The sequence below is a fragment of the Manis javanica genome, chromosome 15 (genome assembly GCF_040802235.1).
Source record: "Manis javanica isolate MJ-LG chromosome 15, MJ_LKY, whole genome shotgun sequence".
Taxonomy (NCBI): domain Eukaryota; kingdom Metazoa; phylum Chordata; class Mammalia; order Pholidota; family Manidae; genus Manis; species Manis javanica.
The window spans coordinates 85,781,488-85,798,099 of NC_133170.1; the positions used below are offsets into that span (position 1 = coordinate 85,781,488).

At 52.6% G+C, this 16,612-nt stretch overlaps 1 protein-coding gene across 3 annotated transcripts in view; it reads right to left on the reverse strand.

Annotated features, from left to right (window-relative positions):
* Positions 1-16,612, reverse strand: part of PI4KA (phosphatidylinositol 4-kinase alpha) — a 102,810-nt gene that overhangs the window by 24,056 nt on the left and 62,142 nt on the right. For all 3 annotated transcript variants that reach the window (XM_036993287.2, XM_036993285.2, XM_036993288.2), the window contains exons 20-31: positions 14,912-15,020; positions 14,461-14,597; positions 14,181-14,314; positions 13,387-13,469; positions 8,869-8,939; positions 8,662-8,786; positions 7,483-7,564; positions 7,224-7,307; positions 5,890-5,979; positions 3,835-3,954; positions 1,157-1,249; positions 42-198 (exon numbers count right to left, since the gene is read on the reverse strand). In XM_036993287.2, the coding sequence (XP_036849182.2) occupies positions 42-198; positions 1,157-1,249; positions 3,835-3,954; positions 5,890-5,979; positions 7,224-7,307; positions 7,483-7,564; positions 8,662-8,786; positions 8,869-8,939; positions 13,387-13,469; positions 14,181-14,314; positions 14,461-14,597; positions 14,912-15,020 (1,285 nt within the window). The remainder of the gene's footprint in view (positions 1-41; positions 199-1,156; positions 1,250-3,834; positions 3,955-5,889; positions 5,980-7,223; positions 7,308-7,482; positions 7,565-8,661; positions 8,787-8,868; positions 8,940-13,386; positions 13,470-14,180; positions 14,315-14,460; positions 14,598-14,911; positions 15,021-16,612) is intronic.

A 16,612-nucleotide genomic window follows, 5' to 3' on the forward strand; every position in this document is an offset into this window, starting at 1 on the left:
TTTACAATGAGCCAGAGCTCCGTGGCGCTTCTGTCCGTTACCTTTGCTGCTGATGAGCATTGCCGTCAACTTGAACATGGCCTGCGTGTAGTGCTGAGGGTTACTGAGGTCTAACGCTGTATTCAGCTCCTGGACCATCATTTTGTTCAGGTCAGATATCTGGCCTGTGGCATCTGAGAAGCGAATCATCCCATACACCTGCAAGAAGCATGCTCGTCAGCAGGGTGTCAGGTAATCCGGGCACAGGGATGAGGCATGGCAGATGCTTCACTGTCTCAAACTAGAGCTGCTGCATGTGGAGAATGACAGGCTCCTTTCAGTGATGCTACCTCTGCTCCATCTCTTTGGGAACTTCTCATTTGGAAATATGTGTTGGCATCCCCACAGTTCTAGACAGTCCTTAAGGGCAGGGGCCTGGGCATCCTCACATCCCAGCACTGAGCCTGGGGTCTGACCCAGAGTGGGGCTGCATGAATGTGGGCTGAATAAATAAACTTTCAAAGTCAATTAACGACTCAAGACAAGAAGACCAGCCTATTTTTAAGTTTATGCTTTTTTTTTTAAAGAAAGTGCCGCTCTCATTCAGAAGACCCGACCACAGAGGAGATCCGACTTCTTTGAGAAGCCGCACCTACCCCCAAAGACAACTCCCACTACCGCTGGGGTACTGAGAACAGGTGGGACTGGCCCTCACAGCAATTCCCGGGACTGGGAACAGGGGGTCAGCAGTCGCTGAGCAGAGCACGGGTCCCACCTGCCAAGGTGCAAGGAAGAGCAACTGCTGGAATACGCAAGTTGTGGGGCTCTCGGTGGGAGGTGAGCCCCCCGAGACCAGGCCCAGTGGACTTTCAGGGACCTCTGAAATGGTGTAACTTAACTTCTGTGTTTTACCCAGAGAGGAATCGACTTGCCAGGCTGGGCTAAACAGTGGTGAGGTGAACGAAAGCCCTCATGGGGGTCAGACGTGGCTCCCCATCCTGCTGCGCCCATGTGACTCTGGCAAGTTACTTCATCTCAGGAGCCCTAGTTTCTTTATCTGTAAAAACACCTTCGAGTCCACCTAAATGAGTGAGTTCCACATTCACCCAGATCCCTTGTTCATTTTCAACGAGGAGGACCCTCTGAAGGGCTCTGGGTGCAAGGGCGGGAAAAGTACCTCGCCTGCATAGCGGTTGCGCAGATTCAGAGACGCCATGAAGTTGGAGTAATCTTTCTTCACGCAGGCTGGGCGCTCAGTTAGCTGAGTTGCCTACAGACAAATGTCGATAATTATTTCAGACCACTGCGACATGCTATCTCCATCTGGGTAAGCCCAAGTCCTATTACGAAGTCAAATTCAGGTCCAGGGGTCATTAAAAATCTTCAGTACTGGCAAGTTAATAAAATGAAATAGTTTAGTACACCCTCTGCTATCTGATTTGTCCCATGAAATAAAGAGTTTAAAAAAAATTTTGTATGGACAATTTCTCTGGGAGGAAGCTTGTACTATAGCTCCACTCTGCTGCCCCTACTACTTTCACCCCAGTGGCAAATAAATCTTTGCGACATAAATAACCCCCAGATGGTGTGAAAATCACTGCGATCCACAATGCAAATGCCACGAGGTTACCGGTCATGGCTGACTCCTCTGTGGCAGGTGAGGGTGCTGCGTATGCACATGACTTAAAGACGGTGGAGGTGACTGAAATGGAGTGCAGGGGTGATGGAGCCAGCAGGCCTCTGAAACACCCACGAGCTGCGACAGTCTAATGGCAGAAGACAGAAGTGCACCGAGCAACCCACAGAATGGGGGTTCCACACATCCCCCCCCTTCCTCTGCCTCAGCCCCAGCCCACCTTCCCACGCCAGGGCCGGGGCCCCAGGAGCCCCACCTAACCCTGGCTTGTCACTGCTATCATCTCGCTCCCAGAGTCACTGAGGGCACTGATGGGTCTAAGGTGACCACCTTTCACATTTCCCCTCGGCACATTTTATGACAAACTGACACACCCTGTTGACTTTTGGATACTACTGGGGAAAATGAGTATCTCAATTGTTAAGAGTCTGAGGAATTTTTTTGGAGAGAATGGATGGGGAGAAAGAGGATCAGGGGAAGAAAATAATGAATTTTTGGGGAAAAAGAGAATATAAGCAAGAACAAAAATATATGGCTTTTTTATCAAATTAAGCTAAAACTGCTTTGTTCTTGAAGATAGTGTGGCCTTCTGCGTTGGACAGGCCAGCGCTGGAACATGGTTTTGGCACCGACCAGTCATTAGACCCTGGGGAGGTCCTGGCTGGTCCTGTGCCTCAACGTTTCCCCTGCAGAGTGGGACAGCAGCGGCCCTCTCCCCGACTGCGGCGGGGCTCAGTGACACCCACACAGCCCCCAGGCAGCGGACGGCACCAGGGCAGCCAGCTCGTCCCTTGCACAAATGCTCCAACTGCCCGGCTCTGTTTTCTGACTCACTTCTCAGGGCAATGTGACCCACTGGACTGAAATCACACTTCCGAAACAGCGCCTGGCGGCTGCTCTTCGCCGAGTACTGTGTGGCAGGAAGACCTCACCCTGCAGGCTCCCGTGGGGTGGAGGCCTTGGCCAGGAACACCAGTGCAACCAATGATCAGAGCACACAACACAAATATCCCTTCTTTTTTAGCAACAGAAAAGGGGAAAACCTCACCTAAATCAAATGCTGAGGAAAAAGATTTAAATCTTTCAGGCAAAACTCATCTCTTACCTCCACAGGCTAGAGCCTAGAAGAGGGCTACGGGCTATCACTGCACTCTTCGCCTGTGTGTCCCTGATTCTGGCCTCTGCTTGGGTCCTCAGAGTGGTGGAGACCCGGGTCAGAGAGCCGAGCCAGGCCCCTGGGCCCGGCCAGAACTCGAAGACCCAGAGTTGGGGGCCCAGCCTTGAACACAAGGTGCGCCTGGCTCTGCTGGTCACATTCTCAGACACTAATATCTTTAGAGAAGATGCAGTGACCTCCAGCTGAGAGCCCTGAGGGTGACATGAGGCGTGGAAAGACACTGGCTTCCTCTGGCACTGCGACCGGCCCCGCACAGAGGCCAAGGGCACCTAGCCTGCCGGATGGCTCCTTCCTTCCTGCGCAGGGCTGTGGCCATGCTGAGAAGTCGCAGGGCCGTCCACCCTCCCTGGTGCTCAGCCCCTGCACCTCCACCATAGCCTGCCTCCCACCCACCACTCCGTGGAGACGGGAGCCACACAGCCACACTCAGTTCAGATGGACGGCTGGAGGCCACGCCAGGCCCTGAAGTCAGAGATGCCAAAATGCAATGCTGCCAAGTCAGACTGCCCAGTGCCAACCCCACTTTGATCCTAAGCTCCACTTTCACTCAGAAAGTACAACTTAGAGGGTGTGCAGCCCTCTCAACTAATCCTGAGCAGAAGAGACGAGACTGAAGACTGTACACACGCAGTTCAGCACCCGCTGTAAACGGGACTACCAGGAGGCCCAACGAATGCTTCAGACCAACACACAACTACACACCAACGCAGACCGTGTCTAACGGAGGTCAGTTTCCTTCCTCGTGGGCGCACAGAAATCCAAATGTGACCTCAGTGGATCAAACCGAGATGTCCATCAATCCGCACAATTAAGCAGAAACACAGCAAGAACACGCGTTTCGCTGACCAGCTCTTCCCTGAACCTGAGGGTCTCTTACGGGGTTCCGGGCTGCGGACAAGACACTGCAGGCATAGCCACCCGCGCGGCAAGCGGGTGCCGAGGTGCCTTTCGTGAAGACTACATACAGTGTCAGTCCCCCCTGCCCCGTACTGTGGCTCCCACAGCTGAAGGAGATCGCCGCTCCCGAGAGGTGCACACGAACCCCAAGAGTCGTGTTCTGCTTGTTGTAGCTGGCAAAGTGAAGGATGCTCTCGGTGGCCATGGCCAGCCCCGTGTGCTGGGACAGTCCCGACACCCAGTTCTGATGTTTGTTCAGATATTCCTGAAACAGGAAAAAGATGCGGTTTTATTTTAAAGGTAAAAATAACACTTTATAAACAGGTGTGAGGCAGGAGAGCACACGCTGGCTTCACGGCTGCGCCTGCCCCCTCCCGACAAGCTGAAGTCCCTCTGACGCTGCTGCCCACGTGTGAGCGGGCACGGACTCCCGGGAGGGGCCGTCACAGCGAATGCGAGAGGACCACCTACTCCTTCAGCACATCCTCGCTCGCATGTGCCACAGGCCACGTGCTGTGCCGACTGCCAGGGGAAGAGCTGCGAGGCCTGGTCCTGCAGGCAGGCCTGAGGTGGTGGCCCTGATGGGCAGCAGGAAGGCAGGGCAAGTGCCCGGGTCCAAGTGGCCACCCGGGGCAGGGGCAAAGGGGCACCTGGCAGAGCCTGGAGGAGGCCTTGGGCTCTGGGGACCAGCAGGGGACAGGGGGCAGCACTGCAGGAGCAGCAAGTACAAGGGGCAAGATGGCGGGGGGCAAGCCCAGGTCAGAGGCAGGCCAGGCCCGACAGGCCTCAGGTACCAGGCAAGGGAGCTCAGCATGACTCCCGTAACTGCCCTGAGGACGGGGCCAGTGGTTCTGGAGGGTTCCCAGAGCCTCAAACTCCCAAGCAGGGACCCCGTGGGGACGAGGGGCGGCAGGGAGGCACGCCGTGCAGATTCGCTGCTGGAAGTGGGCTGGTGCATGGCAGCACGGGGGACGTGCCAGGACGGGCCGAGACTGGCAGCAGGTGGGTGGGGGTCAGACGGACTGGCAGTGCAGGGAGAGGGGACCAAGGGGACGGGTGTGAAGGTGTGAAGACCATGTCAAGCCTTTCTGGTTCCCCTTCCTTCTCAGGCCAGGGAGAAGAGAAACAGCTCTTCCCACTGACCCCTTTTTTGTGCACTGAGCCCACTAAGGAGTTCAAGGGGCTTCCCCCTTCAGGCCACAGCACTGGGAGCTGAGGGCTCCTCTACATGGACCGTAAGAAATTGGCGTTTCTCACACATAGTTTGAGAAGCTGCCAGTCTTGAGAATTCCAGTGTATACACCAGATCGCTAGTCACGTTCCAGGTGTGGCTCAGTCACAGGGCCTAGCTTGTCCAAGTCTGCCCGAACAGGGGCTCCATCTTCTTCCTTCCCTCACGGCTCTACCCTCGGCACTCCAACATCATCGTGGAGGGAAGAACTGTGTGGCAAGCCTTGGCACAACCCACGGGTTCTTGCAAAACACACTCCCATGCGTCCTCCCAGGCCCCTGGAGCTGGCAGCTCTGTCCCTCCTGGACTCCACACCCAGGAACACTTTGGAACTAGCTTTACCTTGACCAGGGTTGCCAAGATCAACTTCAAAAACTCCCCTCAATGTGCCTTCTCGTTAAGACAGTGGCATTTTTACCCCTGACCCCTTCTAAGGCGACTTTTACCTCTCATGTACTGTGTGGTATTTTGGGTCCATCTCTTCTTGCCCATCTTCAGAACAATGGCTCAGCTTGTGGTCACTGGTGTTTACAAGCCAGTGTTTTGGTCTGAAAAGACTCACAAGTGGCCACATACACAGGCTGGACAGAGCCTTAATGGGACAGGAGCCCTGCCTCTGCTCCAGCAGCCTCTCTGAAGCCCTGGCCTCCAGGCCTCCCTGGCAGCCTACCACGCCACCCTCGCCCACCCCGCAAGCAGCCCCAAGCCCTGCCACCTCACCTGGTGTGAGCGGTCAGGTCCCTGGGCCACCAGCCTGCAGACTGCACCACCCTGCCCTCCTCACCCTCGGCGTGCTCCTAATGCGCGGCAGCCTCCGAGGCCTCTATCTTTCTCAGGCACTTATGTTTTTGGTCTCTGTTTATTCTCACTAGTGCAACTGGTATTGAGAGTTTACTGTGTCTGTGAAAGCTCTCTGGATAGCTGGAAGGAGCTTATCAAGATTGCTTTTTGGTGATTTCAAGAGAGTACCTGTAGGTGGGACTTGGTGACCGTAGGTGCCCACTTCATTGCCTCCTGTAGGATCATCTCACAGCGTGCAGCGAAGTCCTTCACGATGCTCTGGAAAGGGTGTGACCAACCCAAGGTCAGTGCGTCTGGGTTGCCAAAGAACAGCCGGCTGCATGCTGGAGTCAGTCACCACTGCACTGGAGTCAGTCACCGCTATGCTGCAGTCAGTCACTGTTACGCTGGAGTCAGTCACCACTGCACTGGAGTCAGTCACCGCTATGCTGGAGTCAGTCACTGTTACGGATGGAAGCACGTCCCTGTAAGATCCACGGCTGAAGCTCTAGCCCCTAGAGTCTCAGAATGTGACTATGTTTGGTGACAGTGTCTCTGAAGAGGTGACTAAGCTAAGATGAAGTCATTAGGATGGCCCTAATCCAGTAAGACTGGTGCCCTTTTAAGAAGAGAAGACCAAGACAGAGACAGGCACAGAGGGACGGTCACGTAAGGACAGGAGACGCCGGCAGCATCTATAAGACAAGGAGGGAGCTCCGGAAAAGCCAACCCTGTCAACACCTTGAATCTCAGACCAAAGTCCTCAGACCTGTGAGAATATAAATGTCTGTTTAAGTCCCCCAGCCTGTGGCACTTCATTACGGCTGTCCCGGCAAACCAATACCGTGACTGTGTTCTAACACCAGGGCTCTGGGTATATATACGTCCTGGTCTGAAATCCCTGCATCAGGCTGCGAGGCACAGCCCATCACACGACTACTGTGTGACATGTCCTGAATCAGTGACTGAAGGAGAAGGTACGGGAAGTAAAAGCCAGGGTCACTGCATGCAGAACTCCCCACTGGCAGCGGGTCTGGCTGGGCGGCCCCGAGGCTGGGACATGACCCGCCCCCAGGCTGGGAGCTCTGGGCTGAGCGGAGCTTCAGCCTCACAGGAGGGCTCCGAGTCGGACCGACACAGCACACCTTCTTTACCTGGAGCCATTCACTCCGTCTGTTACAAAGCCAGAGAAACAGAAACGGAGGGAGCCGGCCAGCTCAGAGCAGCGCTGTCTGTTGCCAAGCCGCGCTTGCTCATGCAGCCTTGAGATGCTGAAAACTGACTGGCAGCTGAACCAAGAGAAGGGCCGAGAGCCGGCCCGGCTGAGTGGAGATGGGAAGCTCGGTGGGCAGACCAGCCTGGGTGCGCTGGCACCCCACTCATAGGGGTGACCTCAGCGGCTGTGGTCTCACACGTGGGAGGGGGCTCATCCCACGCGCCCCTCAAACTGCTGGGGGCTGGGTAACAATGTGCAGAATGTACCAGCCCTACAGACTCGGGAGACGGCACTGCTTCAGGCCTACCTCTCGGGCCTCACAGGTGTCGGGGACGGTGATGCGGTAGGGGGTGTCGGGGATGTCGTAGTACGGCTGGTCCTTGTGGATGTCCTGAAAGCACAAGGGGACCCGTCCCTCAGCCACCCTCCCCGGCCTGCCCTGTCTGGCAGGCTGTCACACTCGCTGCGGCTTACTGGCAAAGGCCAGGGCGGGATCTGGGCCCCACCCCTCACTCGGCCACTTGCAGCGATAATTAGGTTGGGTGAATGGCGAGCAGGACACTCACGGCACTCAGGGACAGCGACAGGGTCTGGAGGATGTCCAGCATGGTCTTCAGCACCGTCCCGCTCCACAGCAGGTGGGGAAACCTGCACAAGAGCCACCTCTCAGGGCCAGGGGCCCCCATCTCCTGCTGCCCCACTGAGGGCTGAGGGGAGTCAGGAGGCCTCCACGGCAGGGAAGCCATGGGAAACACTCTCCAGGCCCGTCAGGCCCACTCCAGAGGACTGGACACGGCACCAAGTGACCGCCCAGCCTGACACCACGCATCTTGGTTATGCACTGGCTAGGCCACACTCCCTAGTGAGCCTCCTCGCTTTTGACCGGGGCTCCCCAATATTTTCACACCATGGCACAAATAGGAAAAAGCCATATTTGCATGAAACCCTGGGGCACGGAGAAGCTGCTCCTGAACGTGGTGGCCCCAGGGTTGAGGGGAGAAGACTGCGTGCCTGTGACTCCTAGTGGCCCACTGCTGAGCGGGTCTAGCTCAGACACACGCCACGTATGTGCTGGACGTGCCCCCTGGCTCAGCCTGGCCCGGGCACACAGCATGTGTGGCAGGCTCCAGCAGTCCTGGATGCTTGCAGAGAGCTGGGGCAGGCTGACATGGCTGTCTGCTGCCTCTGGCTTTCACTGCCGAGAGGCTGGCCCAGGCCACCTTTGACGGTTCCTGTCCATGTTCCACGAGAGTCTGCCTGGCTCCCGGCACAGAGCACCTGGAGTGGGATGGGCAGTGTGGGCTTTCCTTCCTCTCTGAGAAGCCTTCAAGACATCAATGCTACCGGGCACACCTGGCAGGGCCTGGGCCAGGTGGTCACACTGAGGATGGCCGTGAGCTCCCCAGACCAGCACAGAGACCCTGCAGCAGGGAGGGAGGGCCAGGTCTCCCCAGGGAGAGTGGGAAGCAGAGACTCCGGGATGACTCCCCGAGCCAGGAGACACAATGAAAGTGGCATTAACACCTCAAAATAAGCAGAGGTCCCAGGACCAAAGCTGACTCGCAGCAGACCCACCAGCATTCTGTGGGGGCTGCACTGCCAGCTGGGAGTTTGAATTCTGACTCCATTTCTTTTCTGTACCGACAGTCTAAGGATGATTCTTCCCTGCATTTCAAATCTGAAAGTTTACACACGTGTGCACTCACACACGTGTACAAATGGCAATAAAAGGAAACTGAGCTTACTTATCCACCAGGCCAGACAGGTACTTGTCAGCCACCCTCCGGATCCTCTTGTGAATGTGGTTGAAGTTCACCAGGAGGAACTGCGCGTGCCGCTCCAGCTCCTCTTCGTTCTCCTTGGTCTTAGCCTGGAGATGCAGGAGAGGGAGGTACAGCGGGCGCCCTCCACATGCTACGGCAGGCATGCACTTGTGCCCTGGCCAGGCTTACTTTATCCGCCATCATGTTCAGGAAGGCGTCAAATACTTTGTCCGCGACGGCAATCACACACTGCATCATCCCTGAAATGAGGGGGTTTCCCATCAGGAGTGTCAACAGGAAGGGCTGATCCCAGCTTCTTTCAAGTGTTTTGTTGGAGGCACAGAGGAGCTGCCGGGAGACAGTGAGCCCCCACGTGCCCTTCACCCAGCTGATGTTACCGCCTCGTACGTCAGAACTAAGACAGACACTGACACAGAACTATTACCTAAACCTCAGGCTGTTTTTGGATTTCCCCCGTTTTCCCAGTAACGTCCCTTTTCTGTTGCAGGATCCAGCCAGGATGCCATGTGGCATTTCTTATCAGGCCTCAGTCCCCAGCCCCCATTCTGTTGATTCCTCAATCTGTTCCTGTCTTGCATGACCTGGACATTTCTGGGAGGAACGGACACTTGTAGATGCTCCTCAATTTGTTTGGTGCTTGGACTAAGGTTAGACTAAGGCTATAGGACTTCCGGTAAGTACCGCAGAGGTGAAGTGCCTTCCTGGTACAGCACATTGGGGTGGGTGTGAAAGCAGCACGTCCTGCCGTTGGTGACACTGGCCTTTGTCGCCTAGCGGTGTCTGCAGGTTTCCCACTGTCCAGTTACTAGCTCTCTCTTCCCACAAGCTAGTCTTCAGAAGTGAGTCACTAAGTCCAGCCTACACTGGGGGAGGGGAGTTAGCAGCAGCTCCTGGCGTAAGTTAAAAGCGCCATAGCAAGTGGGGAAGATACTCTGAGGTTATGTAGATATTCCATTTCTTTTTAAAATTCCACCCATTGATTTTTGCTTCCACCAGTGGGTTCTGCCCAAGGCAGCTACTCTAGTTCTCATTGGGATTTTCTATTTTCCTCATTCTTTCTATTTTTAGTAATTAGAATTCTATAAGGAAGGTCTGTCCCTTCTTCTGAGTGTTTTATTTATTCAATCATAAACTCGGAACAGACTCATGGATATTTACTTCATTCACTGGGTTATAATCTAATACTACCATTACCTATTTTATTGCTCAAACTGTTTCAGCTTTGGCCACTGGCAGCTCTCAGGGTGACCCGTGACCTCGTGACATGCCCACACGCTTCTTTCTTTTCAGCACAGCTGTATTTTCTGGCACTACTAGGTGTCCCAGGCTTATCTTGTACTTTCCCTGCCCCACAGCTCTCCCTATAACCAGCCACTTCTCCACGGAGCCCTGGCTCCTTTTATTGGAGAATGGGATTTAGAAACCAGGGTCAGGGCACTGGGTGTGCCTGTTGCTAAGACTTTGAAAAACAACAACACAGCATGAGATTCAAGTGCTGATGAAAGGCCTGTGTAATAAAGTAACAGGCTGCCTTCCCCAGAACGCCCCGGTTGGCATCTCAACTAGGATGGCTAAGGGGCAGGGCAGCAAGGTGGGACAGGTACCATACCCCAGCACCCAGCACAGAGCCTGAAACATGAAGAGGCACCGCACATACCTTTGTTAGGCAGATAATGGGCCCCAAAAGCTCTCAGATGTGAAAAGTGATTAGTGTGGCCCAGACGGACAGATGCCCAAGGCTACAGAGAGGCTGCTTTCAAAGAGGCTGGGTTTGCTGGGTGAAATCTTGTTTTGGGAGTGTGTTTAGTGTAACATTTTTTCACATAGTTCTTAGGAAACTGAAGCTGTAAGTTCCTAGTAACAATCAGATGGTGGTCAGACATCAATCACTATCAAGCTGTAGCGTCTAAGAGATTTTTACTTAAAAAAGCCACGCTCCCTTTTGCACTTAAGGTTGGCTCCGGGTTACCAGGGCACTGACCGGGCACCTGGCAAGTGAGCAGCAGGCTCCTGCCCTCTCCTTCCTGCACTGCAGGAACACATGGGGGCTTGGCTTACACCTGCACAGAGGAGGTGCCAGCCCCCTCCTTCAGGAGCTTCCAGATGTTTCATAAAGCCTCAATCCAGGTTGGTTCTGAAAGCTCATGAAATATACATGTCTCCAAAGACATTTACTTCCCACCTGTCATGTTTTAGGAGAGAAATGAAAGGGGGAAGTCAACTCAATAGGCGCACACTTACTGGCTTAACCCAAACCACACTCAGAACAAAAACAAATAATCCGCTTGAGATCATGTGGAAGAGCCTGGCGCACTGCAATAATTAAAAGCGCCGGGAAGAGCAAGTCAGTCCCCAGGCCGCTAGATTTCCTCTTATGACACAGCAACGAAAAAACAGAGCTCAGAAGAAGAGAATGACACCCAGCTTCAGAAAGGCATCCGATTCAGGCCATGAATATTCCCATTAGGAGGCTGGCAAAATGGGGTAGGTTTTCGGGTTCCTAGGGGTCGGTAGCCTCGATTATTTTTGTTGCTTGCTCTCCCTCCTAGAACCAAAGACTCTCAGGGTGACCCAAGAGCTGCTAAATAAATCAACACTAAGACAGATGGATAAGGGAAGAGAATCCATGAACAACTCAGTCAGCGGTTAACGGCATCTTTATTGTACCCCGAGTGCTCCTGGACATGTGTGAGCTCCTGAGCCTGGGTTCCTCGCCTGCATCCCGCACCCCTAGTGGGCCAGGCTTCTGTGAGAACCGTAGGCCTGCTGCACCTTCCACCCTGGCCTCCAAGGGCCTCCTCTGCGCTCCGGTGCTTCCCCGCCACTGCCAGCAGAGGGAGCTTCTGAGACCTTCACGCAGCCCTTCCTTGCCAATCCCCCAAAAACAAATCCATGGGCGTCACGTCCCGACTCGTGCAGCAGAGCCAACGCTCTGCAGAGGAGCCAGTGGATGATGTCCCCGGGTGATTTTTAAAAAGCATTTCTTCAAGGACTGATTTTCCAACTACAGGAAAAATGGTACCAGAAATATCTGGGGATTAATTCTGCGCTGGGAAGAACAAGTTGATAGATTCTTCGGTGTACGAATGGCTTCTGGCATGGAAAAGACTCCTCACTACTAAATGTAATTTATTAATAAATGCTGTTTATTCACCTTAATAATTATCAATTACTATTCCTTCATTTACCCACACAGTTCATCAATCAAAATTTGTGAATCTAGCCTGTTAAATTCTCTCAAATATTTAAATACATTTATAAAATTAAATTCTTCTAAGCATTTAGTTAAAACAGGTCTATTATTTCATAGTCTCTTAAATTTTTAGACAACTTACAAATCAGCACACAAACACTATGATGATGCTAAAACTTAACCAGTGTCCTTTTATCAAAACTGGCCAAACAGTGCTTATATAAAGCATTTAATTTTTTCCTTTGCTACCTCAATTTTAATCTCCTCATTTTTATTCTTATTCTTAACTCAGGTTTGCCTCACTATGGTTTTGGTAACTAATATTTTTATACCATCTGAGAGTTTCAATTATTTTTCTGTCTTCCTAGGAGTTTGACCCTCTTAGTTGGGACTGGTTACAGCCGAGATCCTCTGTACAACAGGGTCTGAGGACATCTGCAGCACAGGACTTATAAGGCTTTGTGTTGCATGTAGATTTTTGTATTCTGAAACTTCTGCAGAAATAATGTAGCCCTTAGATCAGAGGAGGACCACAGGTCCTAACCTGCTGCCCTGACTTGACAGCATCACTAGTAACATTCGGGGTCCTGTGTGGGGTCGTTCACAACCAGCAGGATTATCGAGGCAAGGAGCCCCTCGGTGAAAAGGCCTGAGGGCTGTGCCCCTCAGGGAGCTCTCTAAAGGCTACCCTCAGCTGGCAGAGCGCCTTCCATCGGCCATCTGTGGGACTCCTCTGCTGATCACCTGTTGGGTGTCCTTTCTACCTGCTCACTCTCTGAGACCAAGTGTGAGTTTATTGCAGGTGCCAGGCCTCAACTGGGCTGTGTGGCTCTTTCCTGGTGTTCCCTCTTTCCTGATTACACAAGAGAAACAACTACATGTCTCTACTTCACAAACACTCAGTAGGAGAAACAAATATTATATATGTATGATACATACGTATCAATAGTTTATATTATATATACTATATATTTTGCATGTAATATATATATAACCTAGTGTATTTGGATATATAAATCTGTACACCTTAGTATATTTACCCTTTTAGGTAAAATAATAGAAACATGTATTCATGTTTAAAAAATGATAATTTGTCCCCTGGGAATGCCTTTAAATTGGTCTTTGGTCTTCTCGACCTGCTCTGGACATTTAGAAAGCAGGATTGCTCCCTGTCAACGACGGTCTACCTGAGGTCCACCAACAATTGTCCGGGACCCTTCAGCAGAGGAAAGCGCAAGGGCCAAGCCCAGGGCTGGTGCAGCACAAGTGCTCGTGGTGGGCGAGAACCGTGCTCCTCCCGGGCTCCTCGCAACAGTGGCACAGCCAGAAAGATATATAGGTTTTAAGGTTATAATGCTTTATCCTCATCTTTCCAATGCAGTATGTAGCATCATAAAACTATTTTTTCCAGGTAGACAGAAAACTGGGGGTAGTATTCCTTTTTATACTATTAAAGCTCAATTCATCATCAGGTACCACAACAATAGACTTACCAGACTTGTCCTTCTGAATAGCTTTATCCTCAAAGTAGCAGAACATTACCTGGAAGCGGTCAGGATCTGTTGAGCGCAGTACCCTAATCAGGAGAATAGCTTTGAGTAAATTTTGAAAAATCCAGTCCCTCCCAGCACAGATTTGATACTGTTCAGAACTACCTGGGTCTCAATCCAAACCAGGACTATGACCTTGGGCAACTTACTTAACTGTGCAGGCACTCAGTTCCCTCATCTGTAAAACAGGGAACTCTCACAGGCTAGTTGAGCATGTCAACACACGTAAGTGAACTCCACGCCTGGCACGGTATGAGTGGTCCCTCAGTGTTAATACTGGTATGGTGGTGACCACGGTGCTGACAGCCGTGAGGTCCGCTGTGATTACAGACACATCCTGAGCATCAGGCCACCTGTGGGATGGTTCGCGAGAAGGCCGCTTCCCTCTTCCCTGTGGTCCTGGAAGCCAACTCAGTGAGTGTCCTAGGACCCTCCTGGAGCGCTGGGTCCTAAAGGGCCCGTGGCTCCTCAAGCGGACTGAGTTTGCAACATTTGCTGACTGTTCAGAAGCCTACTCCCTACACGGGGAGGATGCTAACAGCTCAGATACCTGCTGTGTTATTAGGTGGAGTGTTCAGTGCTCAGAAGGGGGGAGCACAAAAGAAAAGCAGAGGGTGTTTTGTTTTTGAAGAAAGCTGACACATCTTGGGAGGAACTGAAAGTCCTATGCCTAGAGGGCACAGAAATTTAAATATCAGCTAAAAAGTGGCTGTGCAGCGGGGCACAGGCTTGCGCACCTCATATATTCCAGGCGGTAAACAGACAGGAGATAGGTGGACATGGCAAAGTCCAGCTTGTTGATGAGGGCAGACACTTCGGGCGCGGGGTCCAGCAAGTTGGCGATGGTGCTACGGAGCTCGCTCAGTTCAGCCTGGGGAGAGATGAGGCCGAGGGCTCAGGTACCCCGGGGGAAGCCGGCCCTCCCCGGGGAGGCGGGCTCCCAGCGGCAGGGAAAGATCTGCTCAGTGTCCGGGAGGGCCCGGCGAGTCCCCGCCCTCAGCAGGGGAGAGTCCTCACAGGCGTGACCGTGTCGTTCTTCATGGCCGAGTTATACTGCAGGACGGAACGCAGGGGCTCTCTGCTGGGAAAGGTGAGCAGCGGGGACTTGGTGGCTATTTCACAGACCCCCTCGTACCACTCTTCTGGCCAGAGTCCTGCAAGAGAGCGCACGTGAGTGACATCACTGCCTTTCTCAAGAAGCACAGTGGCGTTGACGCCGACAACTTCTAGGTTGTGGGTCTTTGTGCCAATTAGCCCCTAGATGAAGCCTAGAAATGAGCCTGGGTAGGTTTTTCCTAAGATGTGTGGTATTCTCAGGACCTAAATGACATGCAGGAAGGGCGCATTTGCAAATCCTCATAGGATGCGGCAGCTGTACCGCACCGACTTCAAACGCGTGCAGGGAGAGGCCTACCCGCTCCTTTACCTTCATTCTATACTCTCCCCCAGGAGGGCGAACATCCCCTACCTGAGCCTTCCACAGCGAACCCCATCAGCACGGAATAGAGCCAGAAGTCCCGGAAGAGCTTCTGCAACCGAGGCTTAGCTTCCTTGATGGGAGGCAACCGTCGCGTAAGCTGATGCACCAAGGAGAGAGAGAAAAGGTGGCAATTTGCTCACAAAATCCTAAAACCTACAGATGTGAAATCACAGATTGACTCTTCAAGAACCAGTCGGTCAGACTGGGTAGGAAAAAGCGCACTGTGCTGTGGCCAAGATATCTCAGCAAGTTCACCAGCAAGTGTTCATCCTTTCATCCAAAAAAAGCAATCATTTACTTTTTTTTGAGTAGCTCCTGCACACCAGGCACCCAGGCCCCGTGCCGAGAGGTGGAGAGCCCATTCCCTGCTCCAGATGGCGCCTGCCCAGCGCGAAGCAGGCAGTGGCTCGGCAGCTATGTGAAGCGGTTAAATTTGTGCATGACACCTGCTGGACGGGTTGATCCTCACAGAACCCTCGGTGGATGTCGAGCCCCCACAGAGTGACAATCAACCTGCAGTGAGGGGGCCTTGCAATCCAAGCACTTATGAGCACCAAGTATGGGCCAGGCCCTGGGCCAGAGATGTGGAAAGCAATTCAATAATATGCATCAAAAATGCTAAATATCTCCATCATTCCACCTAGAATCCCATCTCTAGGAATCTATAAAAAAAAATGATTCAAGCACAAGAACATTGTATCAGTTATTATTATACAGCAAAATAAATAGAAAGATACTAAATGTTTACCTGAAAGGGGCATTTAAATAAGTTAGTCTATCAGAAATCATATTTTCTAAAAATATTTTGTGACACAGGTAGAACTTACAATATGTAAAGTGAAATTCAAAATGTACAAGTATGATACAGATTTAAAATACGTGTATATATATATATATGAAATACATGTATATATACACAGATAAAGAAGGGGAAAATGCCTGACACATACTAAGGATCGGTTCTCGGTTGGCAGGAGTCTCTACCTTCTTCCTTAAAGTTGTCTGTCTTGCTGGCGCTCCACCGCAGTGCTCCTTCCAGTTACAGGGAGGGCACAGGGGCCGACTCAGGGCCGGGCATCATGCTGCACGGGAGAAGGAACAGCTTCCCCTCAAAAGCCACCATGATGCTGAGTCCTTGGGGAGAGCTGGTTGAGACCAGGGGGTGCAGGGTGGACTCTGGGGGTTTCTAGTTTGCCAGTGGCCACGGATAACAGGTCTGAGATTAAGGTGCTGTGGGGCTGACTATCTTTAAGGTCCCAAATGATGGAGGAGGCGTGAAGGGGTTCCCGGACTGCAGCCTTGGCTCGGTGTGGAAGGTCTATGTGGCCAAGGGGTTCTGGTGTCCTGTAAAAAGACCTTGCCTTTGGTGGTTATGGAAATGGTCAGGCTTCCAGAATGCTTTGCTCCCAAGGGAATCAGAGGCCCCAGGTAACCAGGAGCCCCAAAGTGGTTTTGGCACAGGTGAGAGGAAGTGACTCTCAAAAACCCACCTTGGATGCGTGACCCTACTCCTCTCCCTGTGAGATTCCTGGCTCCCTCCTAAAACCTGGGCTTGTCAGCACCCTGTGGGTTTTCCCTGCTCTCACAGCTCCGGGCCTGTCAGCCACCTGCCAGCTGCAACAGCTCTGGGCCCCAGGAAGACTTGGGTGGCCTCAAAGTGCTCTGAAGTACCCTGAGACACAGCGTAGG